General features: G+C 34.2%; 1 protein-coding gene across 4 annotated transcripts in view; it reads left to right on the top strand.

The window, feature by feature from the left end:
- Positions 1–25,581, top strand: part of LOC141558862 (pulmonary surfactant-associated protein D-like) — a 55,765-nt gene that overhangs the window by 21,392 nt on the left and 8,792 nt on the right. The window contains exon 4 of one of the 4 annotated variants that reach the window (XM_074296678.1): positions 4,856–5,164. The exons of 2 other annotated variants lie outside the window; for them this stretch is intronic. In XM_074296678.1, coding sequence (XP_074152779.1) covers positions 5,148–5,164 — 17 coding nt within the window. In that variant the 5' untranslated portion in view covers positions 4,856–5,147. The remainder of the gene's footprint in view (positions 1–4,855; positions 5,165–25,581) is intronic. One more of the 4 variants, XM_074296679.1, reaches the window with a different exon arrangement.

The raw sequence follows: 25,581 nt of genomic DNA, 5'->3' as shown, positions 1-25,581 counted from the left end.
TAGAGCTTGGAGTTATCGGCCACAGGTCAGACACAAATAGTCCCTTTGAACATTTGGTGTAGCTTCTCTAATGTTGCACATCTATCATTTCTTTTGGGTTAATTCAATTCCTAGAGCATAGTACCTTCTCTGATGATGGTCCTGTACCAATGTCTCCCATATCATACAATTAATTCTAAAGTTGAGATGCTTTAGGAGTATCTTTGAATCACTTTTTCTGATCACTATGTGAGCACTTGCCCTGTGTATGTTCTCATAAAAGCATTCATTTGGCATTCAAACAATGTACCCAGTGGAGTAGTAGAGTCAGAATGCTTTAAAAAAAAAAAGAATGCAAGGGTAGCTAGATGAAGTCAAGAGGGCTGAGTTCAAATCCAGCCTTAGATACTTAATACTTTCTACTCTGTGAAGCAAGTCATTTAATCCCAATTGACTCAGCAAAAAAAGAAAAGATTGCAAATACAAGAAACCAGTAGAAAGAATCTGATAGGAACTGCAAAGGTATGCTATGCAGGAAGAGGGAAAGACCATTTCATTTGGGCCTCTAAACATTGTAGGTGACAGCTCAGAGGATGGGATAGCATTAAAAAAAAAGAAAAGAAAATATGTTAAGTTTGCCTGTTTTGGCATCATGCTGGAAATAACATAGGTTTAAAAAAGTTGCATTTTAACTAAGTTGGAGCAAAAGGAATGATTAAAAAAGAAATGGAATTAATGATTGTTACAGCTACATCGATGATAACAGATTACAAAGTCAGAAGCACCTAATTTGTATTTTCCTTATTGAATTTGCAAAAGGAGAAGAATCAATTAGAAAGAATAAACCAAAAATTCTAAATGGAGAGACAAAATCTAAGATAAATAAGAAAATAATAATGGATCCCCTCAAGGTCTTCATGAGTTCATGTTACCAGACCTGGGTGAACTGAATACCAAAATAGAAAGATATGATTTGCATGTGATTGCTGGCACATTATTGAAAATGGGTACCACAGATCATAATTATGCAGGGCAGACTTGCCATATCTCTTCTACTATTATTGGATCACTAGCATTAAGTTTCCATCCAAAAGATTTGAGGTTCTGATTCTATTATTTGATCTTCTCTGCATGTTACTATTGACTCTGGACTATCTTCACCATTCTACATTAGCTTTCTTTTCCTGAAAGTCCACTCTGTTTCCTCACCCTTTCTTGACATACATATTCTCTCTGTCACCTAATTGAAACTGGTCATCAATCTCTAAAAATGTCTGAAATTCACAGCTAAAAATGATCTCATCATTTCACCATGGGAGAAGGGTTGCTGCCTATCTTTAGTCTTCAAAACATTTAAATACTATGATATAGTATGAAAGCCAGATTTTCCTTCAATAATTAAGTTTTTATATAGAGCAATGGTGGAAAAGTATTAAAAATAAAATAAAAACATTCAATTTATGTCTTCTTTTTATTGCTATAGAGCTTTATTTGTGGTTACCTTCAATTATTTATTTTAGCCAAGGATCTCAACATCAGTTATTTCTGTGTCTTTAATAGCCTCTGAGGACCACTATATGTAATATGTAATGTGCTGTTGTCTCCAGAACTGCCGATCGCTCTCTGGGAGGAGATCTGCTGTGTCAACTCAAATCTCTCAGACAGATTCTTCTTCCTGTAGAGAACCGTTGTCTCCAGACAGTTGCCATTAACTCTGAGATCTACCTCTCTATTTGTTTTTTCCCCTTAAAATTTGAAAAAGATTTGCCCAACTCCAAACTAAGACAGCTCTTTCTTTTTACTTATTTTTTTCAGTGCTTATAAACAAATTTACACAATCTTTTGTTACATAGATCATAGGTTTAGATAGAAATGACATGAACTTCAGGGGCTAACAAGTTCAACTTTTTTTTTTAATTTTCAAATAAGGAAACTGAGGCCCAGGAAGCAGAATGATTGGAACAAGATCACACAGCTAGAGAATTTAAACTCTGGGCTTCTGACTTCTTGAGCCAATATTTTTTTCCTTCATATGTTGATGCCTCTCTGTCAAATAATCCTTTGAGCAAGGAAATTGTAATATATTTAAGGAACTAAATGTTCTTTTACTACCTAATCCCCTGTATTTGACCTCAAATTCCCTTGGTGTCTACTGATGTAACCATTATGTTCTTTCCTATCCTTCACCTTATCCTTTTAGTGTACTAAATTGAATTTATTTACTTCTTTTTGCCCAGATGGACTTTCAGGCAATCATCAGATCTCCTGACAGCAAGACAAAGTTTTTATTTGCCTTGCCCACATTTACAGCCTTGCCAAAACATAAAATCCTAGTCAGAAAGGACCTCAGAGGCTTCCTATCCCTTAAAAAATGAATCCTTACTATGATACATTTGATACCTGATTATCCATTCTTAGTTTAATGATTTTCAGCAATGAAAACCTCATAACTTCCTGAGGCAATGTATTATTACACTTTTAGGCAGCTTTAGTTCTTAAAATTTTGAAATAGAAAAATCCTTGGAGATCTTTTGAACAAAACTAAACATTTAACAGAATGAGCAATAAGGCCTTAAAAGAGAAATTGGCTGATTGGTAGTACAATAAAGAGAGTATTGGGCCTTGAATCAAAAGAACTGAATTCAAATCATCTACTAGTTGTATAAAATTGGGCGAGTCACTGTAACTCTATTTGCCTCAGTTTCTTCATCCATAAAATGAGCTGGACAAGTAAATGGAAAACCATTTCAGCATTTCTGCCAAGAAAATCCCAAACAGAGTCATGAAGGGTCAAATACAAATGAAATTTCTCAATTACAATAAGAAGTAAAAAGATGTCATCAAATAGTAAGTGACAGAGTTAATTCTAGAACCTGTCTCAAGATTCTGTCCCTCATCCCCTTTCTTTTTTTCCCAAACTTGTTAGCACTTTGGTCCAAAGAGTCATTCTGCTTTTCTACTCCAAGCCTACTTTCCTTTCCAGAATACTCCAAGAATCCTTCTTTTCCATTGCTTCATTCCTTCTTCATTGCTTCCTTAAAGTATTTTAAGTAAAGTACCCTGAAAGACAGCAGAGGGTTCCAATTTTGGCTTTAAATTATACTGAAATGAAGTTCTGATTCCTTTACTAACTAGTCATGAGACCTTCAAAAAATCACTCAAACTCTGATCCAGGCTTTCTGGGATAAAATCCCTCTGAAATTGTAAAGTGTTTTATAAATATAAATATAGTAGTAGGACCATTATGAAAGTGTTTAGATGAACAGAAAGGATGAATTGAGTCAGGGGACTTAGTTCTAAATCCCATCTCTGTCCCCTTTGTTACCTTGGCAGACCCTCTTAACATTTCTTGGCCTCTGTATGTAACTCAGGATTAAGGCCCATTTGAATAAAATTATTCCCAATGATGCAGAATAACTGATGCTACATACTTGCATAATAGACAGTGCTGGTAAGAGCTTAGGAGAAGAGAGCTCTAGTGTTCTGGATTCTAGAGAGAAAGAACACAGAAGATTTTAGAGTCTCTTAGAGTGGTCTCTGGAGGAGGAAAAAGAGTCTGAAAGGAAGCCACCTTGGAAAAGAGAGAGCACCTCAATCATGTCCCCATGCCCAATTTATCATACTGGTGACTTCCAGGAATTGCCCCTTGATGGAGGTCAGAGATTCTTGCTTTCTTATGCTTAAGCTGAGGTTATTGTTTGATATATTCTAATCTATACAACTTTTCTGCCTTTTCTTTTCTATCATATTGGATAAATGTTTTTGTTGTTGTTCTTGATATTTTGCTATACACTGTGATGTGTTTTTGTGTAACTGACAATTGGTGGGAAGGGAAACAAGCCTTTGGAAATAAATCAAGGAATAGTGATGGTGAGTACAAAATTATTAGTAATACTTAGGTCAACTATAGTTCAAACATAATACCCCTTTTTTTAAGAAGTGGACAAGAGGTAAGCCTCCTGGAATTGAAGTGATTTTTCTTGCCTGATAGGAATCAAAGGCTGACTTTGGAGATGGGTGGACAGAGAAGATTCTGGAGGATCTATCACTTTGCTATAAAGCAAATCTTGTAGATAGAAACAACCTACATGAACAATAACCACATCCTATATATAAAATGAAGGGTTTAAATAAGAGAGCTTTCAGATCTGCCAGCTGTTGTTTGGAATCAGAGACCTTACATTCAAATCCAACTTCTATCAATTTCTGTCCTTCAGATTTTGAATTCTTTGAGTGTGAGAACTATCTCTTCTCCCTTTTATTTGTGTCCCCATTGCTTAGCAAGATTCCTGGCAAAAATCAAACACTTAATAAATGTTTAGTGAGCCTGAATTTCCTCACCTGAAATGAGGAGGTTGAAGTCAATGACTATTAAGGTCTCTTGCAATTCTAAAGCTATAATTCTTTCATTCCATAGTTATTATTACTGGAAGATATGCAAAGTTAATCTCTTTTGCACTCATTCCCTATAATTCCCTAGTCTATTGTTCCATCTGTTCCCTTCTGTTTTTACAATATCTCTCACACAGCCACCATCCTATTTTAAGGTCTTCAGTGCACTCTTTCCCATGCACTCTTTCTATAGCCTTCTAATTGATCTCCCTACTTCAAGTCTGTCTCTATTCCAGAATGATTTTCCTAAAGCTCAGATTTGACCATGCAACATACCCAGTAAATTCTAATAAATTCCTACTCCAGCATCCCCTTTATCTAGCCATTAAAGAGATCATCTAAAGAAGAGAAGCAGCTTTCAGATACTGCTGCTGTAGTGGCTACAGCTATTGTAGGTGATAGCATAAAAGAAACTATCATTGCCCAATCTTGCTCCACAGAAGCAAATAGAACCCAAATGTCCCTTCCCAATATCCATATGCAGGGATGGCACCCAAAACTACAACTCAGCATCCACAAGTGACTGAGCAAATCACTCAACTTCCTTTCCAAGAATGATCTGGGACTTTTATGCTCTGAGATTTCTGCTGCTCACTCAATGAGAGAGTAATAGTCCATCAATGCTAAGGTGCCACTTGGACATCTGGACTTTCTTTGGGTGGAGAATACTTTGAGTTCCTGTGACAGTGAGTCAAAGGGCAGGAAGTCAACTGCCAGAATAAAAGAAGGCAAGTGCGGTTTCACCAGCTAAGGACGGATACCACATTGCTACAAGGATGCCAAAAGCCACAAGGTACAAGCATTCCTACTGATACTTCCTGTCTTTCTTTAATGCTTCCTAAGGATATTGTTCTCAACTTATGCAGCTGAGAGCTGCTTTAACAAATACCATCATATACAGCACATGATTACTATCTTGGCAACAAGATAAAAGTAAAATGTTTATTTTATTTTTGTTTGTTTTGTATATATGTATATATATATATATATATATATATATATATATATATATATATGTAAATTCTGTGAGAACTGAGGTTCATAGAAGTTGCTTTAAAATTTTGCCAGTCATTTCCAGGGCAGCAGGGAGAGACTACTGCTTCAAGAACTCCACCAGTAGGTGGAGGCAGAAGAATAGAGATCAGGAAGGCTCTGCTAAAAGGCTTCTCTTTCCAGGATCAGTAGGGTTAAGGCACGAATGGAGGGAAACTGGGAGAAAACATGAGCTAAGGTTTCTAGAAAATGGAAAACAACAAAGAACATTAAAACCTTCCTCTTTGGATGATGAGAAAAATGAAATTTTATCTAAAAGATTACAATAACATATTGCAAAATTTGTGCATTAAGTTGGATTTATATCAGGTATCCAGGAACAGTTTAACATATTTTAAAATATTAAGACAATATTTTGGAATAACAATGTATAATTTGGTAAAAATTTGTTTGAAAAATTGGGAAATGATATGGCTAAAATTGGATATAAAACAATATTTTACACCTTTTCCCAAGTTATGGTCAAAATGGACACATGATTTAAACATAAAAAGAGAAAATACAAGAAAATTAGAAGAACATGTAACATATTACTAATCATATTTATAGATAGATGAATAATCACATAACACAAGAACTAGAGAGAAAAGCTAAGTGTAAAATGGATAATTTTTATTGCATCTAATTGCAAAATTTTTGTACAAGTAAAATGTTGCTAAGATGAGAAGTAAAGCAAAATATTGGGGGATATAGAGAGTTTTTTAATAGTTTTCATTTACCAGATATATGCAATTTTACAATTGCCAAATCTTTTGTTCTAATTTTTCCCCTCCTTCCCCCTGCAGATGGCAGGTTGAAGAATACATGTTAAATATGTCAGAGTATCAATTAAATACAATATATGTATACATGATCAAACAGTTGTTTTGCTGTACAAAAAGAATCAGACTTTGAAATAGTGCATAATTAGCCTGTGAAGGAAATAAAAAATGCAAGGGGACAAAAATATAGTGATTGGGAATTCTATGTAGTGGTTCATAGTCATCTCCTAGAGTTCTTTTGCTGGGTGTAGCTGGTTCAGTTCATTACTGCTCTATTTAGAGAGTTTTTAGATAAAATTCTCATATATCAAATATATAAAAACTTTGTCAAGTCTATAAGAATATGAATCATTTCCTAATTGATACAAGGCCAAAGGATATGAAAAATGTATTTTTTCAATGAAGAAATCAAAAATATTTATAGTCATATGAAGAAATGCTTTAGATCATTATTGATTAGTGAAATGGAAATTAAAACAAAGTTTAATATCATTTTACACATACCAAATTAGCTAAAATGATTGAAGAGGCAAACCACAAATACTGGAAGGAATGTAGAAAAATCGTTACACTAATCCCTTGCTGTTTGAATTGTGAAGTGAACCAACCATCCATTGTAGAGAACAATCTGGAATTATGCCCAAAGAATTATTAAACTGCCTATATCCTTTGATCCTGAAATACCTCTATTATGTCTATTTCCAAGGATGATTAGGAGAAAAAGAAAAAAGCTTTTTATATGTTCTTAAATATTTAGAGCAGCTCTCTTTGTGGTGGCAAAGAACTGGAAATTGCAGGGATACCTATAAATAGATGAATAAGTTGTGATATATTATTGTAATGAAATACTATTGTGTTATAAGAAAAGATAAAATAAATGATTTGCAAAAAATATAGAAAGACTTGCATGAAATAATGAAGAACAAAATGAATAAAACCAATAGAAAATTATATATATGAACAGCAACATTGTTGTAAGAATGACTTTGACCTTAACACTTCTCAGCAATGCAATGATCAAAGACAATTCCAAAAGACTCATGGAAAATACTTTTCAGAAACAGAGAAAAAATGGATTCTGAATGCAGATCAAAGCATACTATTTTCATTTTTTTTTTCTTTCTCTCTTGGGGAGAGAGTATAGGAAGAAGGAAGAAAAAAATTTGGAACCTTAAAAATCTCATAATAAATGAATGTTGAAAATTATTTTTACATGCAATTGGAAAAATTAAGAGAAAAAAGAATGACTTTGAGTGAATGCATCACTATGACTACTATAAATATTCAAATTAATTATAAAGGACATGTGAGGATTGATATCATCTGAGAAAGATGTGAAGTGTGAATAGAATTATATATAGAATAATTTTACATATACATATCCCTATTAGTATCTAATGTTAGTCTTCTCTAGGGTAAGGGAAAGAGGGGGAAAGGGAAAAATTATATATATGAAAACCTTATCATATATTTAAAAGACATAGCAAGTGATATGTAATAGTTTTGTAGTTTCATGTACATATATATATATATATATATTTTTAAGAACATACCTTAAAGAAAGCTTACATGGTAGTTCATCCAAAACATCTTAGTTCTATTTTACAGATACAAAAACAGAATTAAAAATTCCTAATCAGGCTTAATTCAGCATATCAGGAAAGTGATTACATGTATAATCATCTGGGAAGTTCTCAGAGTAGACTTTGTCTGTTTTTCTCACCCCACGGGGAAAAAAAAAACAAACATTTCAAGGATTTATCATAGATAAACATAGTCTTAAGCAAGAATAAATGTACTATGTCATGGTGTTTGATGGCCAAGAATGTAACTTCAAACCAATAACAAATATAAAAGAAAACAAATTAGCAAGGCCTCCCCCACCACATATGAGAGAGAGAGAGAGAGAGAGAGAGAGAGAGAGAGAGAGAGAGAGAGAGAGAGAGAGAGAGAGAGAGAGAGAGAGAGTCCTCAAGACAAAAAAAAGAATCCTAAAGGGCATTAATCTTCATGTGTACAGCAAATAATTTTCCCTCTTTTCTTATTCTCTTTCTTTTTTTTTTCACTTGAGCCTAAATAATGAACACTGACTTTTGAATCAGAAAACCAGGGTTTGACTTTTGAGAAGAGACAGGGTGAAAGGAGAAAGAGAATAGAATAAATAAGAGCAAATAAGTTAGCAAAAGTAATTGTAAAAAAAAGTGAAGCATTTCTCTGATAGAGTCTAATTTTGAAAGAAAGTTTTTACTCCTAACTCTGCCAATCATAAGCTATGTGAACTTAAATGACTCAAGAATTCTGTTTGCTAATGTATCTTTTGAACATTGAGGCAGAGCAAAAAGATAGATCATAGGAAGGTTCAGCAAGGGGTGTATTACTGAAAGATTCATATTCATGAATTCCAGTCCAGTCTCAGACAGTAGCTAAATGATCTAGAATAAGTCACTTTAATGTGTTTGCCTCAGTTCTTCATCTATAAAATAATCTTTAAAAGGAAATAGCAAACTACTCCAATGTCTTTCTGAGAAAACCCAAATGGAGTCAGAGAAAATAAAACATAACTGAAATGAACAGTGAGGAAATTGTACTATTTCATCTCAAAGTTTCAATCTAGCTCTCAAATGTATCCTCCTACTATGTGAACAGCCGACATCCCAGAGAACCTTAGTCACCTCTTCTTGTTACACTCCTATGTCCAAACACCTCCAAAGATAAGAACCCTGCAGCCCTCCCAAAAGCAGACCCTTCTGCTTTGAGATAGCTTCTTTTTTCCCTCAATAATAGTTTTTCCAAATACATGTAAAGATAATTTTCAACATTCATCTGTGTAAGATTTTTTTGTTCCAAATTTTTCTCCCTCCCTCCCCTCTTCCCAAGGCAGAAAGCAATGCAATATAAGTTAAACATCTACAATCCTTCAAAACATATTTCCATATTTGTCATGTTGTGCAAAAAAAAAGCAGACCAGAAAGGTAAAAACCATAAGAAAAAAACAAACAAAACAACAACAAAAAAGGTGAAAATAGCATGCTTTAATCCATATTCAGTCTCTATAACTTTCTCTCTGGATGTGGATGGGATTTTCCATCCCTAGTTAAGTGCAACTGTCCTGAAAATCATATTTCTAAGAGCTAAGTCTATCATAGTTGATTATCACATAATCATGTATATGTATACATGCCCAGACAGTTGTTTTGTTGTACAAAAAGAATCGGACTTTGAAATAGTGTACAATTAGCCTGTGAAGGAAATCCAAAATGCAGGTGGACAAAATTAGAGGAATTGGCATATCTATGTAGTGGTTCATAATCATTTCCTAGAGTTCTTTTGCTGGGTGTAGCTGGCTTAGTTCATTACTGCTCTATTGGAACTGATTTTGTTCATTTCATTGTTGAAAATGGCCACATCGGGGGACAGATAGGTGGTGCAGTGGATAGAGCACCAGCCTTGAATTCAGGAGGACCCGAGTTCAAATCTGATCTCAGACAGACTCTTAACACATCCTAACTGTGTGACCATGGGCAAGTCACTTAACCCCAGCCTCAGGAAAAAAAGAAAAAAAAAAAAAAAAAAAAAGAAAATGGCCACATCCATCAGAATTGATTATCATATACTATTGTAGTTGAAGTATACAACAATCTCCTGGTCTCATTTCACTCAGAAGCAGTTCATGTAAGTCTCTCCAAGTCTCTCTGAAATCATCCTGTTGGTCATTTCTTACAGAACAATAATATTCCATAATATTCATATACCACAATTTATTTGGCCAATCTCCAACTGATGGGCATCCACATAGTTTCCAGTTTCTGGCCACCACAAAGAGGACTGCCACAAACATTCTTGCACATGCAGGTCTCTTTCCTTTCTCAAAATCTCTTTGGGATATAAGCCCAGTAGTAACACTGCTGGGTCAAAGGATATGCACAGTTTGATAACTTTTTGAGCATAGTTCCAAATTGCTCTCTGTTAGGTTCTTACTAAGTGCTAATGAGATAATGAGATTTTAGGTTCTTACTAAGTGCTAAGTTGGTACTTGACAATTCTCTAGTTCCGGCCATGACTGGGAGTTTTACTTGTGAATTTCTGGGGAAGAGCTTGCATGCTTAGGAGGAGCAAGTTCATTAGTTGAAGTAATTCTTCCCAGAAGCCCTTGCATTATCCCACGCCCATTCTCTGGGAGGATAAAAGAGGGCAGCTCTGGAGGAAAAGTGAGTCTGCTCTAGACCAGACTTGAGGCTGCTCTCTGCAGGAAGGGAAGTTGGTTCTCTACAGGAAGAAGAATCTGTCCGAGAGATTTGAGTTGACACAGCAGTTCTCCTCCCAGAGAGCGATTGGCAGTTTCTGGAGAAAACAGAACGTTACAGCTCTCCAGAATGGCTGGATGTATTCACAATTCCACCAACAATGTATCAGTGCCCCAGTTTTCCCACATCCCCTCCAACATTCTGCATTATCTTTCCCTGTCATTCTAGCCAATCTGACAGGTGTATAGTGGTACTTCAGAGTTGTCTTAGTTAGCATTTCTCTGATTAATAATGAATTGGAGAATCTTTTCATATAACTAGAAATAGTTTCAATTTCTTCATCTGAGAATTGTCTGTTCATGTCATTGGACCATTTATCAATTGGAGATTGGCTTGATTTCTTATAAATTAGAGTCAATTCTCTATATATTTTTGAAATGAGGCCTTTATCAGAACCTTTGACCATAAAAATGTTTCCCCAGTTTATTGTTTTCCTTCTAATATTATCTGCATAAGTTTTGTTTGTACAAAAACTTTTCAATTTGATATAATCAAAGTTTTCTACTTTGTGATCAGTAATGATCTCTAGTTCTTCTTTGGAAATAAATTCATTCCTTTTCCACAGGTCTGAGAGGTAAACTACTCTATGTTCCTCTAATTTATTTGTAATCTCATTCTTTAGTCCTATGTCATGAACCCATTTTGACCTGACCTTGGTGTACGGTGTTAAGTGTGGGTCAATGTCTAGTTTCTGCCATATTAATTTCCAATTTTCCCAGCAATTTTTGTCAAACGTTGTCTTATCCCAAAGGCTGGGGTCCTTGGTTTTATCAGACACTACATTATTAGAGTTATTAGTTATTTTGTCCTTTGGACCTAATATATTCCACTGATCAACTAGTTTATTTTTTAGTCAATACCAAATGGTTTTGGTAACCTCTACTTTATAGATCTGGTACAGCTAGGCCACCTTCATTTGATTTTTTTTTCATTAATTCCCTTGAAATTCTTGACCTTTTGTTTTTCCACATGAACTTCGTTGTTATTTTTTCTAGGACATTAAAATAGTTTTTTGGGAGTCTGATTGGAATAGCACTAAATAAATAGATTAGTTTAGGTAGTATTGTCATCTTTATTATATTTGCTCATCCTATCCAAGAGCATATAATATTTTTCTAATTGGTTAGAGCAGACTTAATTTGTGTGTAAAGTGTTTTGTAGTTTTGCTCATATAGTTTCTGATTTTCCCTTGGCAGATTGATTCCTAAATATTTTATATTATTGGTAGTCACTTTAAATGGAATTTCTCTTTGTAACTCTAACTGTTGGATTTTGTTAGTGACATATAAGAATGCTGATGATTTATGTGGATTTATTTTGAATCCTGCAACTTTGCTAAAGGTGTGGATTATTTCTAATAGCTTTTTAGTAGAATCTTTGGTGTTCTCTAAGTATACCATTATATCATCAGCAAACAGTGATAATTTGGTTTCCTCATTATCTATTCTAATTCCTTTCATCTTTTTCTCTACTCTTATTGCCAAAGCTAACATTTCTAATACAATATTGAATAGTAATGGTGATAGTGGACAACCTTATTTCATCCCTGATTTTAATGGGAATGGCTGCAGTCTTTCTCATTATATATGATGCTTATTGATGGTTTTAAATAGATGCTACTGATTATTTTAAGGAAAAGTCCATTTATTACTATACTCTCAAGTGTTTTTAATAGAAATGGATGTTGGATTTTATCAAATGCTTTTTCTGCATCTATTGAGATGATCATATGATTTTTGTTAATTTGTTTATTAATATGGCCAATTATACTGATAGTTTTCCTAATATTGAACCAGCTCTGCATTCCTGGTATAAACCTACTTGATCATGGGGATGATTTTTCTATAGTATTTTTGCTAATATCTTATTTAAGATTTTAGCATCAATATTCATTAGGGAGATTGGTCTATAGTTTTCTTTCTCCATTTTCAACCTACCTGGTTTGGGTATCAGTACCATGTCTGTGTCATAAAAAGAATTTGGTAGGACTCCTTCATTCCCTATTTTTTCAAATAGTTTAGATAACATTGGAGCTAATTGTTCTTTGAATGTTTGGTAGAATTCACCTGTAAATCCATCTGGTCCTGGAGATTTTTTCTTAGGGAGTTGATTAGTAGCTTGTTCTATTTCTTTTTCTGAAATAGGACTATTTAAGCAATTTACTTCCCTCTCTGTTAATCTGGAAAGCCGATATTTTTAGAGATAGTCAGCTATTTCACTTAGGTTATCAAATTTATTGGCATAAAGTTGGGCATAGTAACTCATTATTTCTCTAATTTCCTATTCATTGGTGGAAAGTTCCCCCTTTCCATTTTTAAGACTAACAATTTGATTTTCCTCTCTCCATTTTCTAATCAGATGTATCAAAGATTTATCTATTTTATTGTTTTTTTTCATAAAACCAACTCTTAGTTTTATTTATTAGTTCAATAGTATTTTTATTTTCAATATTATTAATTTCTCCTTTTAATTTTAGAATTTCAAATTCAGTATTTGATTGGGGGTTTTTAATTTGGTCTTTTTCTAGCTTTTTAAGTTGTAAGCCCAATTCATTGATCTTCTCTATTTTCTTCAAGTAAGCCTCTAAATATATAAAATTTCCCCTTATTACTGCTTTAGTTGCATCCCACAAATTTTGGTATGATGTCTCATCATTGTCATTATCTTGAGTGAAATTATTAATTGTGTCTATAATTTGCAGTTTTTTTGTTTAGATCTGTTTTTTTTTCCTTAGAAACATATAGAATTCATCTGTTTCATTAAGATGAGTTTATTTATTTTCCAATTACTTTTTGATCTATTTACCCTAACTTTTTGTTGAATGTAGTTTTTATTGCATCGTGATCTGAAAAGAAAGCCTTTACTATTTCTACCTTCCTGCATTTGATTTTGAGATATTTATGTCCTAATATATGGTCAATTTTTGTATAGGTTCAATGAACTGTTGAGAAGAAAGTACATTCCTTTCTGCCACCATTCAGTTTTCTCCAAAGATCTATCATACCTAATTTTCCTAATATTAGATTTACCTCTTAAATTTCTTTCTTATTTGTTTTGTGGTTTGATTTATCTAATTCTAAGAGTGCAAGGTTGAGATCTCCCACTACCATAGTTTTGTTGTCTATTTTTTCTTGCAACTCTCTCAACTTCTCCTTTAGGAAGTTAGATGCTATACCACTTGGTGCATATATATTTAGCATTGAAATTGCTTCCCCTTTAGCAAGACAGAGTTTCCTTCCTTATCTCTTTTGATTAGATCAATTTTTGCTTTTGCTTGATCTGAGATAAGAATGGCTACCCCTGCTTTTTTGACTTCACTTGAAGCATAATATATTTTGCTCCAGCCTTTTACCTTTACTCTGTATGTATCTCCCTACTTTAAATGTGTTTCCTGTAAACAACATATTGTAGGGTTCTGACTTTTGATACAGTCTGCTATCCATATCCACTTAATGGGAGAGTTCATCCCATTCTCATTTACAATTAAAATTACTAATTCTGTATTTCCTTCCATCATATTATCCCCAGATTATGCTTTTTCCCTTGCCCCCTTAGCCCCTTCCCCAGTATTAAACTTATGAGCCCCAATTGCATCATGCAGCCCTCCCTCTTTAGTATCCCTCCCTCCTCCCTTTAAATCCCTTTCCCTTTCTTGTTCCCTTTTCTTATTACTCTTTTCCTTTTCCTTTTTCCTCTCCCCTTTTTTAATGAGGTGAGAAAGAATTTTCTGTAAAATCAATATGTCAATTATTTTCTCTTTGACCCAATTCTGATGAGAGTAAGGTTCACACAATGTTTCTCCCCCTCTCTAACATTCCTCACATATGATAGGTTTTCTTTGCCTCTTTGTGGGATGCAGTTTCCCTCTTTTTATCTCCCCTTTTCCCTTTTTCTGATACTACCCCTTTTCCATTTCTACTTCTCCCCTTTTTTTTGTTATATCATTAAAATCAAATTATACATGTAATCTTAATGTATATCCACAACAGAAATACGGTTCTCAAGAGTTCCTTTTAGCTTTTTCTGCTTCTCTTTGAGTCCTATCATCAGAGATCAAATTTTTTTGTTTAGATCTGGTTTTTTCCTTAGAAACATATAGAATTCATCTGTTTCATTAAATGAACTTCTTCTTCCATGGAAGAAAATGCTAATCTTAGCTGGGTAGTTTATTCTTGGCTGTATTCCAAGTTCTTTTGCCTTTCAGAATATCAGATTCCAGGTCCTTCCATCCTTTAATGTAGAGGCAGCCAGATCTTGAGTGTCCCTTATTGTGGCACCTTGGTATTTGAATTGTTTTTCCTGGCTGCTTGTACTTTTTTCCCTTAGTCTGATAGTTCTGAAATTTGGCCACAAAGTTCCGTGGAGTTTTTTTTAAGAGTCTTTTTCAGGTGTTTGATGAATTCTTTCAATGTCTATTTTACCTTCTGGTTCTATTATCTCCAGGTAGTTCTCTTTGATGATCTCCTGTAAAATAATATATAGGCTCTTTTTTTTTCATCACAATTTCCAGGAAGTCCAATAATCCTCAGATTATCTCTCCTAGATCTATTTTCCAGGTCTGTTGTTTTGGCAAGTAAATATTTGACATTTTTCTCCAGATTTTCATTTTTTTTGGTTTTGCTTGACTGATTCTTGGTGTCTCAATAAATCATTCATTTCTATTTGTTCAGTTCTGATTTTTAATGAGTTATTTTCTTAATTAGCTCTTTTACTTCTTTTTGCATATGTTCAATTGAGTTTTTAAATGAGTTGTTTTGCTCTATGGAATTTTTTTTCCATTTCACTAAATTTGTTTTTTAGTGAGTTATTTTCTTTTTCCAATTCACAAATTCTACTTTCTTGGGAATTCTTTATCTTTTCCAATTCCCTAATTCTGTTTCCCTGTACTTCCCGTGAATTATTTACCTTTTCCAATTCACATTTCAGGAGGTTGTTACTCTCTTGCATTGTTTCTCTTTCCTTTCCCCATTTTTCTTCTAACTCTCTTGTGAGATTTTTAATATTCTCTTCTACGAGAGCATTATTTGGGGTATTGTCTGGAGGTTGTCTGCTGTTAGTCTCCTCAGGGTTGGAAACCCGCTCTTTTTCTGTATAGAAGCTATCAATCGTTTTCTTCATTTTTTTGCTCATTTTTAAAGCCTTCAGGGTCTGCCTTCAGGGCAAGGAGGTTACCAGCTTCCTCTGCAGATGATGGATGGGTATATGGACAGTAACTGTCCTCTCAATGGGCTGCAAGGAATGGCTGAGCTGCCGGAGGGCTCTAGGAAGAGCTCCCCATAGAGCAGGCTGTGTAAGTGCCCTGTAAGGAGTCCACTGTGAGGATTAGTGACCATCTTGGGACTAGAAGTTAAGCAGCAAAAGTATCACTGCCCCCCTACAAATGCCCACAGTCGTCCTATCCCTCACTGCACCGAAAGTATTTCTGCCTGGGGAGTGCAGTGGAGCTGGGGAAATTCCACTACCCCAGGCCAAGCTGTGCCCCTGCTATATGTGACTGCTCCCCAACAAGAGCCCCTCACTGCAGAATGCACAAAGAGCTGTGTTTTGGTCTGTGCTGAGTCACTTCTGGTCCTGGGTAGGTGCAGCCAGGTCCACTCAGCCTCTGGTATCCCTCAGTGTACCCACTACCCTAGACTCCAACTTCTCTGCTGGTTCACTACTCCGCCACCAAAGCAAAGCAGTCAGGCTATGGCAGAGAGCTCTGTGTAAACCTTCCAATCACAGAGGCCGCCCCCGCTCCCAATTCTGTAACTGCCCTGAGCTGGTCTACTCCCACCACCTCAGGTCAAACCTTTTCTGGCAATATTTCAGATTCTCTTCTACTGGTAAGTTGTTGTACTTCCAATCTTCGTGGGTTTTACCAGCCAAGCACTGTTTTTGAGGCTGAATTAAATAGTTGGTAGTGAAGGAATAAGAGAGCTTACAAAGTCTGGGTATGCTGTCAGATTGGCTAAGATGACAGGAACAAATAATGATGAATGTTGGAGGGGATGTGGGAAAACTGGGACACTAATACATTGTTGGTGGAGTTGTGAAAGAATCCGGCCATTCTGGAGAGCAATCTGGAACTATGCCCAAAAAGTTATCAAACTGTGCATACCCTTTGATCCAGCAGTGCTACTACTGGGCTTATATCCCAAAGAAATACTAAAGAGGGGAAAGGGACCTGTGTGTGCCAAAATGTTTGTAGCAACTCTTTTAGTAGTGGCTAGAAACTGGAAGATGAATGGATGTCCATCAATTGGAGAATGGTTGGGTAAATTATGGTATATGAAGGCTATGGAATATTATTGCTCTGTAAGAAATGACCAGCAGGATGAATTCAGAAAGGGTTGGAGAGACTTGCATGAACTGATGCTGAGTGAAATGAGCAGAACCAGAAGATTGCTATACACTTCAACAACAATACTGTATGAAGATGTATTCTGATGGAAGTGGATATCTTCAACATAAAGAAGATCCAACTCACTTCCAACTGATCAATGATGGACAGAAACAACTACACCCAGAGAAGGAACACTGGGAAGTGAATATAAAATATTAGCACTACTGTCTATCTACCCAGGTTACTTATACCTTCGGAATCCAATACTTAACGTGCAACAAGAAAATTGGATTTACACACATATATTATATCTAGGTTATACTGTAATACATGTAAAATGTATGAGATTGCCTGTCATCTAGGGGAGGGAGTAGAGGGAGGGAGGGAAAATCTGGAAAAATGAATACAAGGGATAATGTTATAAAAAAATTACTCATGCATATATACTGTCAAAAAATTATAATTATAAAATTAAAAAAAAGTCTCGGGTGTGGCTTCTCCACCATCTTGGTTCCGCCCTCCTTTTCATTATTTCTTCCAAAGGAATTATATTCCATCATATTCATATACCGTAATTTATTCAGCCATTCCCCAACTGATGGGCATCTACTTAATTTCCAATTCCTTACCATTACAAAAAGAGCTGCTTTAAACATTTTTGCACATGTGGGTCTTTCCCCTTCTTTTATGAACTCTTTGGGATACAGAGACAGTACTGACACTACTAGATCAAAGAGTACAGTTTTGTTTTGCTTGGTAAATTTTATTTTATTTTATTTTTAAAATAGCTTTTTATTTTCAAAATATATGTGAAGATAGTTTTCAACATAGATCCTTGAAAAACCTTGTGTTCCAAATTTTTTCTCCCTCTTTTCTCTCCACTCGTTCCCTCAGATGGTAAGTAATTGAATATATGTTAAACAGCTGCAATTCTGCTATACGTGTTTCACAATTATCATGCTGCACAAGAAAAATCCAATCAAAAGAAAAAAAATGAGAAAGAAAACAAAACAAAACAAAAACAAAAACAAAAAAACCAAGCAAACGACAATTAAAAAGGTGAAAATTTTTTGTTGTGATCCACATGCAGTTACCATGGTCTTCCTTTTGGATGAAGATAGCTCTCTCTATCACAAACCTAATGGAATTGGCCTGATTCACCTTATTACTGAAAAGAGCCACATCTGTCAGAATTAATCATCACATATTCTTCTTGTTGCTGTGTACAGTGCTTTCTTAGTTCTACTTTCTTCACTTACCATCAGTTCATTCAAGTCGCTCCAGGACTTTCTGAAATCATCTTACTAATCCTTTCTTATAGAACAAGAATATTCCATAACATTTATATACCATAGCTTATTCACCCATTCTCTAACTAATGGGCATCCACTCAATTTCCAGTTTCTTGCCACTACAAAAATGGCTGCTACAAACATTTTTTTGACATGTGGGTGCTTTTCCTTTTTTAAAATCTTTTTGGGATATAGGCCCAGTGGAAAAACTGCTGGACAAAATGATATGCACAGTTTAATAGCCTTTTGGACATAGTTCCAAATTGCTCTCCAGAATGGTTGCATCAATCCACCAACAATGTATTAGTGTCACAGTTTTCCCATGTCCCTTGCAACATTTATCATTATCTTTTCCTGTAATTTTCAGCAATCTGAGAGTTGTGTAGGTATACCTCAGAATTGTCTTAATTTGCATTCTCTAATTTAGAACATTTTTTCAAATGACTAAAAATAGTTTTAATTTTTCACTTGAAAATTGTCTCTTCATATTCTTTGACCATGTATTACTTGCACCCATTACAAGAATGGCTTGTATTCTTATAAATTTGAGTCAATTCTCTATAAATTTTAGAAATGAGGCCTTTATCAGAAACACTGGATGTAAAAAAATTTTCCCCAGGTTTCTCCTTCCCTACTAATCTTGTATGTATTGGTTTTATTTGTACAAAAACTTTTTTAGTTTAATATAATCAAAATTATCTATTTTGCATTTGATAATGTACTCTAGTTCTCTGGCCATCAATTCCTTCCTTCTCCAAAGATCTGAGAGGTAAACTATCCTTTGTTCCTTTAATTTGCTTATAATATCACTCTATGTCTAAGTCATGAACCCATCCTTATCTTGATATAGGATGTTAGGTGTTGGTCAATGTATAGTTTTTGCCATATTCTTTTCCAATGTTCCCAACAATTTTTGTCAAATAGGAAGTTCTTATCTCAGAAGGGATCTTTGAATTTATCAAACATTAGATTACTATAGTAATTAACTATTGTGTCTTGTGAACATAACCTGATCCACTGATCAACTATTCTATTTCTAACCCATTACCAAATGGTTTTGGTGACTACTGCTTTATAATACAGTTTTAGGTCTGGTACAGGTAGGTCACCTTTATTTGCTTTTTTTTATCATTAATTGTCTTGGAATTCTTGACCTTTTGCTCTTGCAAATGAACTTTGTTATTATATTTTTTTAGTTCTGTAAAGTAATTTCTTGGCAGTTTGACCATTATGGCACTGAATAAGTAGATTAATTTAGTTAGAATTGTCATTTTTGTTGTTCAGCCATGCCACAAGTATATATTCTTCCAATTGTTTAAATCTGATTTTATTTAAGTAGAAAGTGTTTTGTAATTGTGTTCATATAATTTCAGACTTTGTCATGGCAGGTAAATTCCCAAATATTTTATATCATCTATAGTTATTTCAAATGGAATTTCTCTTTTATTTCTTGCTGCTGGATTCTGTTGATAACATATAAAAATGCTAATTTTTATGGGAATTTATTTTGTATCCTACAACTTTGCTAAAGTTGTTAATTGTTTCTAGTATTTTTTTTAGTGGATTCTCTAAGTATCTTATCATTTGCAAAAAAAATGATAATTGTATTTCCTCATTAACTCCTCTAATTCTTTTATTTTCTTATTATTAAAGCTAACATTTCTAGTACAATACTGAATAATAATGGTGACAGTGGTTGTCCCTAATCTTACTGGGAATGGTTCTAGTTTATCCCCATTACATATGATGCTTGCTGATGGTTTTAAATAGATCATTTTAACAAAAACTCCATTTATTCCTTTATTCTCTCATGTTTTTTAATAGGAACAGGTTTTGGATTTTGTCAAATGCTCTTTCTGTGTCCATTGAGATAATCATATGGTTTCTGTTAGTTTGGTAATTGATATGGTGAATTGTGGTAATAGTTTTCCTAATATTGCACCAGCTCTATATTCCTGCTATAAATCCTACTTGATCATGGTATATTATCTTGGTGATAACTTGCTGTAATCTTTTTGCTAATATTTTAAGATTTTTGCCTCAATATTCATTAGGGAAATTGGTTTATAATTTTCTTTCTCTGTTTTGACCCTAGCAGGTGCCCACATCATATCTGTGTCATAAAAGTAATTTGGTAAAATTCTTTCCTTCCCTATTTTTCCAAATAGTTTCATAATATTGGAACTAATTGTCTTTTTTGCATTCTTTTTTTATATGTACTGTCAAAAAATATGTACTGCATATGTACTGTCAAAAAGTGTTATAATTATAAAATTAATTTAAAAAATTTTTAAAAAGGAACTAATTGTTCTTTAAATGTTTAGCAGAATTCAGTTATAAATCCACCCAGCTCTGCAGAGTTTTTCTTAGGGAGTTGATTAGTAATAATAATAATAATAATAATAATAAATTGTTCAATTTCTTTTTCTGAAGTAGGACTATTTAAGTAATTTATTTCCTCCTCTGTTAATCTGGACAATCTATATTTTTGTAAGTATCCATCCATTTTATTTAGATTATCAGATTTATTGGCATTCGGTTGGACAAAATAGCTCCTAAATATTGCTTTAATTTCATCTTTATTGGTGTAAAGTTCATTCTTTTCATTTTTGATACTAACAATTTGATTTTCTTTTTTTCTTTTTAAAATCAAATTAACTAAAGGTTTATCTATTTGGCTTTTTTTTTTCATAAAACCAACTCTTAGTTTTGTTGATTAGTTTAATAGTTTTCTTACTTTCAGTTTTACTTATCTCCTCCTTTTATTTTCATAATTTCAAGTTTGGTATTTAATCGGGAGGATTAATTTGATCTTTTTTATCATTTTTAATTTCATGCTGAATTCATTGATATTTTCCTTCTCTATTTTATTCAAATAAGCATCTAGAGAAATAAAATTTCCCCTAAGAACTGCTTTGGCTGCATCCCATAAATTTTGGTATGTTGTCTCATTATTGTCATACTCTTGGATGAATTTATTGATTGTGTCTATGATTTGTTGTTTCACACATGCATTCTTTAGGATTAGATTATTTAGTTTTCAATTAATTTTTTATCTATTTTTCTCTGGCCCTTTATTTCTTGTAATTTTTTATTATATCATGATCTGGAAAAGATGCATTTTTTTCTGCCTTTCTGCATTTGATTTTGAGGTTCTTTAATACATGATCAATTTATGTTTAGGTTCCATGTACTGCCAAGAAAAAGTATATTCCTTTCTGCCCCACTCAATTTTCTATCATATTTAACTTTTCTAAAATTGTATTTACCTTCTTAACTTCTTTCTTGTTTATTTTGTGTTTCAATTTATTTAATTCTGATAGAGCAATCTTTCACTACTATAATTTTGCTGTCTATTTTTTTATTGCAGCTCTCTTAATTTTTTTTTCTAGGAATCTAGATGCTATACCATGTGGCACATATATATTTAATACTGATATTACTTCATTATCTCTGGTACCCTTTAGCAAAATTTAGTTTCCTTTCTTATCTCTTTTCATTAGATCTATTTTTGTTTTTGCTTTCTCTGAGATTAAGAACATTACCCCTGCCTTTTTTTTTTTTACTTCAGTTGAAGCATAATAGATTATACTTCAGCCTTTTACTTTTACTCTGTATGTATCACTCTGCTTTAAACATGTTTCTTGTAAATAACATATTGTAGGATTTTGGCTTCTAATCCACTCTATCTGCTTCAGTTTTATGGGAAAGCTCATCCCATTCACATTCACAGTTAAAATTACTAACTCTGCATTTCCCCAAGATATGCTTTCCTCTTTCCTTTCCCCCTTTCCCTCCTCTCCAGTGGTTTGTTTCTATCACCTTCCTGAATCTGTGTTCCCCTTTTATAGCCCCTCCCCCTTTATTAGTTCTTTCCTCTTCTATTCTGCTCTCCCTCCCATTATCCTCCTCCTTTTTTTTTCATTTTTCCTCCCAAAGATGAGACACATTTCTCTCTCTAACTAAATATCTCTGACATTCTCTCTTTGAGCCAAATTTTATGAGATTAAGATTCACACAATGCTCATGCTCCTCCCTTCCTTCCCTCAACTATAATAGATCTTTTTGCCTCTTCATGTGATAAAATTTACCCCATTTTATCTCCTCTTTCCTCTTTTTCTAGTACAATCCCTTTTCCATGCCAGTTTCTTTTTTTAATATTTTACAGTAAAGACAAATTATACCTACAACCTCTAAGTATATCCCTAACAAAAATACATTTCTCAAGAGTTAAACATATCATTTTCCATATAGGGAGTTAAACATTTTAAGCTTGAAAAATATAGGGTTTTTTCTTCCCTATTTACCCTTTTCTACATCTCTTGAGTTCTGTATTTGAATATCAAGTTTTCTGTTTACCTCTGGTCTTTTCATCAAAAGTAAGTAAAAATCCCCAATTTCATTGAATGTCCCTCTTTTCCCCTGAAAGATAATGCTTAACTTTGCTAGATAGTAGATTTCTGGCTTCAGTCCAATCTCCTTTGCCCTCTGGGCTATCTTTCATTCCTTCAAAGTGAAAGCTTCTAAGTCCTGGGTAATCTTGATTGTGGCTCCTTGATATTTGAATTTTTTTTCCTGGCTGCTTGAGGCATTTTAGCCATGATTTGATAATTCTGAAATATAGCTAAAATATTTCTTGGAGTTTGTATTTTAGGGTCACTTTCAGGAAGTGATCAGTGGATGCTTTAAATGGCTACTTTACCTTCTCTTCAAGGACATCAGGACAGTTTTCTTTGATGATTCTTGAAAGATGTTCTCTAGACTCTTTTTCATCATGTTTTTCAGGTAGTCCAATAATTCTTAGATTGTCTTTTCTGGATCTATTTTCAAGGTCACTTGTTTTTCTAAAGAGCTATTTTACATTTTTATTCTATTTTTTCATATTTTTGGTTTTGTTTGACTGATTCTTGATGTCTCATTGAGTCACTCACTTCCATTTGTTCAATTCTATTTTTTTTTGTGAATTATTTTTTTTAATTAGTTTTTTTAATGTCTCTTACATTTGATCAATTAAACTTTTTTCCCTGAGGCAACTGGGTTTAAGTGACTTACCCAGAGTCACACAGCTAAGGAGTATTAAGTGTCTGAGGACAGATTTGAACTCAGGTTCTCCTGACTTCAAGGATGGTGCTCTAATCACTTCACCACCTAGCTGCCCCTACCTTTTACTTTACTTTTAACTTTTACATGAGTTGTTTTGCTAATTGGATTTTTTTTCCCTTTTACAAATTCTATTTTTCAAGGAGTTTTCTTTTTCCATTTCACCAAAATTATTTTTAAGGAATGATTTTCTTCAGACAATTTCTGTGTTTCCTTTTCCAGAGCTCTCATTTCCTTTCCTCATTTTTCTTCTAATTCTCTTTTAAGATCCTTTTTTGAATTGTTCCAAAAGAACCTTTCGAGATGGAGATCAACGTATATGACCCATTGAGGCCTCATCTGGAAATGTTTAGTGTTCTTAAGGTTTGAGGTCTATTCTTCCTTATTATCTCCATAAAAAGTATCTATGGTCAGAGCTCTTTTTTTTTCTTTTTTGCTCATTTTTAAAGGTTGAGGTCTACTTTTAGAGCAAAGGGGAGATTGTCCCAAGCTTCCTCTACAGGGTGACAGGCATTTCATGCTGCTCTGAGGCCAGTGTTGTTGTCTTTCTTCTCATACTAGGTGGGCATGGCCAAATCCCACTTATTATGCTGCATTCAGATGCTAACTATTTGCCTTCTGCAGTTGTGTTGGAAATCTCACAGCTAGTCTGCTGATTTATCACCTTCTGAATCAGGACAAAGTAGCAGTAGCAAATGGTGCTGTAATTTGGCTAAGTGTCATTGATTAGATTTCCCCTACATATGAAGGGTGCTCTGCCCTGGGTCTCCATGCCTTATACTGCACTTGTGCTGGGCTGTGACACCCCCCTTCTCCATGATCTGGTTGAGACAGACCTTTCCTGAAGTTCTTCTAAAATATCTTCTAGAGCAGCTAGGTGATGCAATGGATAGAGTACCAGCCCTGAAGTCAGGAGAACCTGAGTTCAAATTTATTCTCAGACACTAAACACTTCCTAGCTATGTGACCCTGGGCAAGTCACTTAACCCCAATTGCCTCAGCAAAAAATAAAATAAAATATCTTCTGCTAATAATTTTTTACACTCAAAATATTTGTGGATTATGTCACTCCAAAACCCCTTGTCTTCATTTTTTTCAATCTCCACCTTTTTACTCCCAGTTCTACTTTCTGTATCAAATAGAATACTTCTAGCTTCTCTACTACATACATGCCTCGCAACACTAGACAAGCCCTCTTATATTCTAAGTTTTCTCTTCTCTAGGATAAACATTTCTAGGCCCTTCACCTGATCCTAGCTTTGCATATTCTTAAACCCTTCCCTGTCCTCATTCTCATTGGCCATGCTATAACAGAGCATTCAGAACTGTACATGATACTACATTTCTAAGCTGACTATGGCAGAGAATAGTAGGACTGTCCATTCCCTCATTCTTTATCAACACCACGTCTTTTTAAATATAGCCTAAGTGTGTACTGTTTCTTTGGACAGACACAGTATACTTTTATCTCATGCTGAGCTTGAAGTCCAGAAGGCCCCTCTAGAAATTCAGAAGGCCTTTCTAGAAATATCAAATAAGGTTTGTTTCTTTCAAAGGGGCACATACAATTGTAAATGCCTAGGTGTCAGAATTATTAAGCATAAATAAGTTTATCTAACTCAATAATTGAGAAGGGACTTTCATCTGAGCCCTATTCATGAAGTAATAGTTATAGTTCCTGTAGAATGAATTCTTTACTTTCCTCAAAGTTTTATTCATAGCCTAGTCACCTTCTCAAAACAACAGTAATAACTCACTATTTAACATTTAACAAAGTTCTAGCATCGTGAATAGAACTGAGGCCAACTGGCAATTGACAATTGGCAAAGGGTACCTTTTCCTTTCTTCAAGGCTATACCACCTTTGCACCATGTCTCAGTTATTTTTCTCTTAGTATGGTTCAACATTTTCTTGGACACTTATCACAACAACTCTACTAGCCCTGATTATCATAGCTTTTAGTCTATAGCTCTCTGACTCATTGGCTGGGTACCACATCTCTTATGCCTTATTATTTAAACTAGAAGATTCCAAATTGATGGGTTTTCAATGGCTTTTGCCTGTGTGTGTTACTTTTTTTTCCATAAATAGACCTGAAGTTCTGTGATTCTCATTTCTTTTACATTTTCCTTAACGTTTCCTACTTTTTAATGATCTTTGAAAGATCTTGATGCTGATAACTGTATAGTTGTGACTTTTATGTACAACTTGCTGATTTGTTTAAGACAAGGTGAGGTACAAAGGATTCAAAAGAGAAATTAGACAAATTGTGTAAGGAATATTTGAAGAGAAAGCATTAATAATTGCGGAAATCACAGAAAGCTTGTCTGAGGCAGAATTCTAGGCAACTAGGTGGCACAATGACTAGAGCTCTG

Source organism: Sminthopsis crassicaudata, chromosome 2 (genome assembly GCF_048593235.1).
Source record: "Sminthopsis crassicaudata isolate SCR6 chromosome 2, ASM4859323v1, whole genome shotgun sequence".
NCBI lineage: Eukaryota > Metazoa > Chordata > Mammalia > Dasyuromorphia > Dasyuridae > Sminthopsis > Sminthopsis crassicaudata.
The sequence above is the reverse complement of the archived record's forward strand: the minus strand, read 5'-3'. Positions and strand labels throughout refer to the sequence as shown.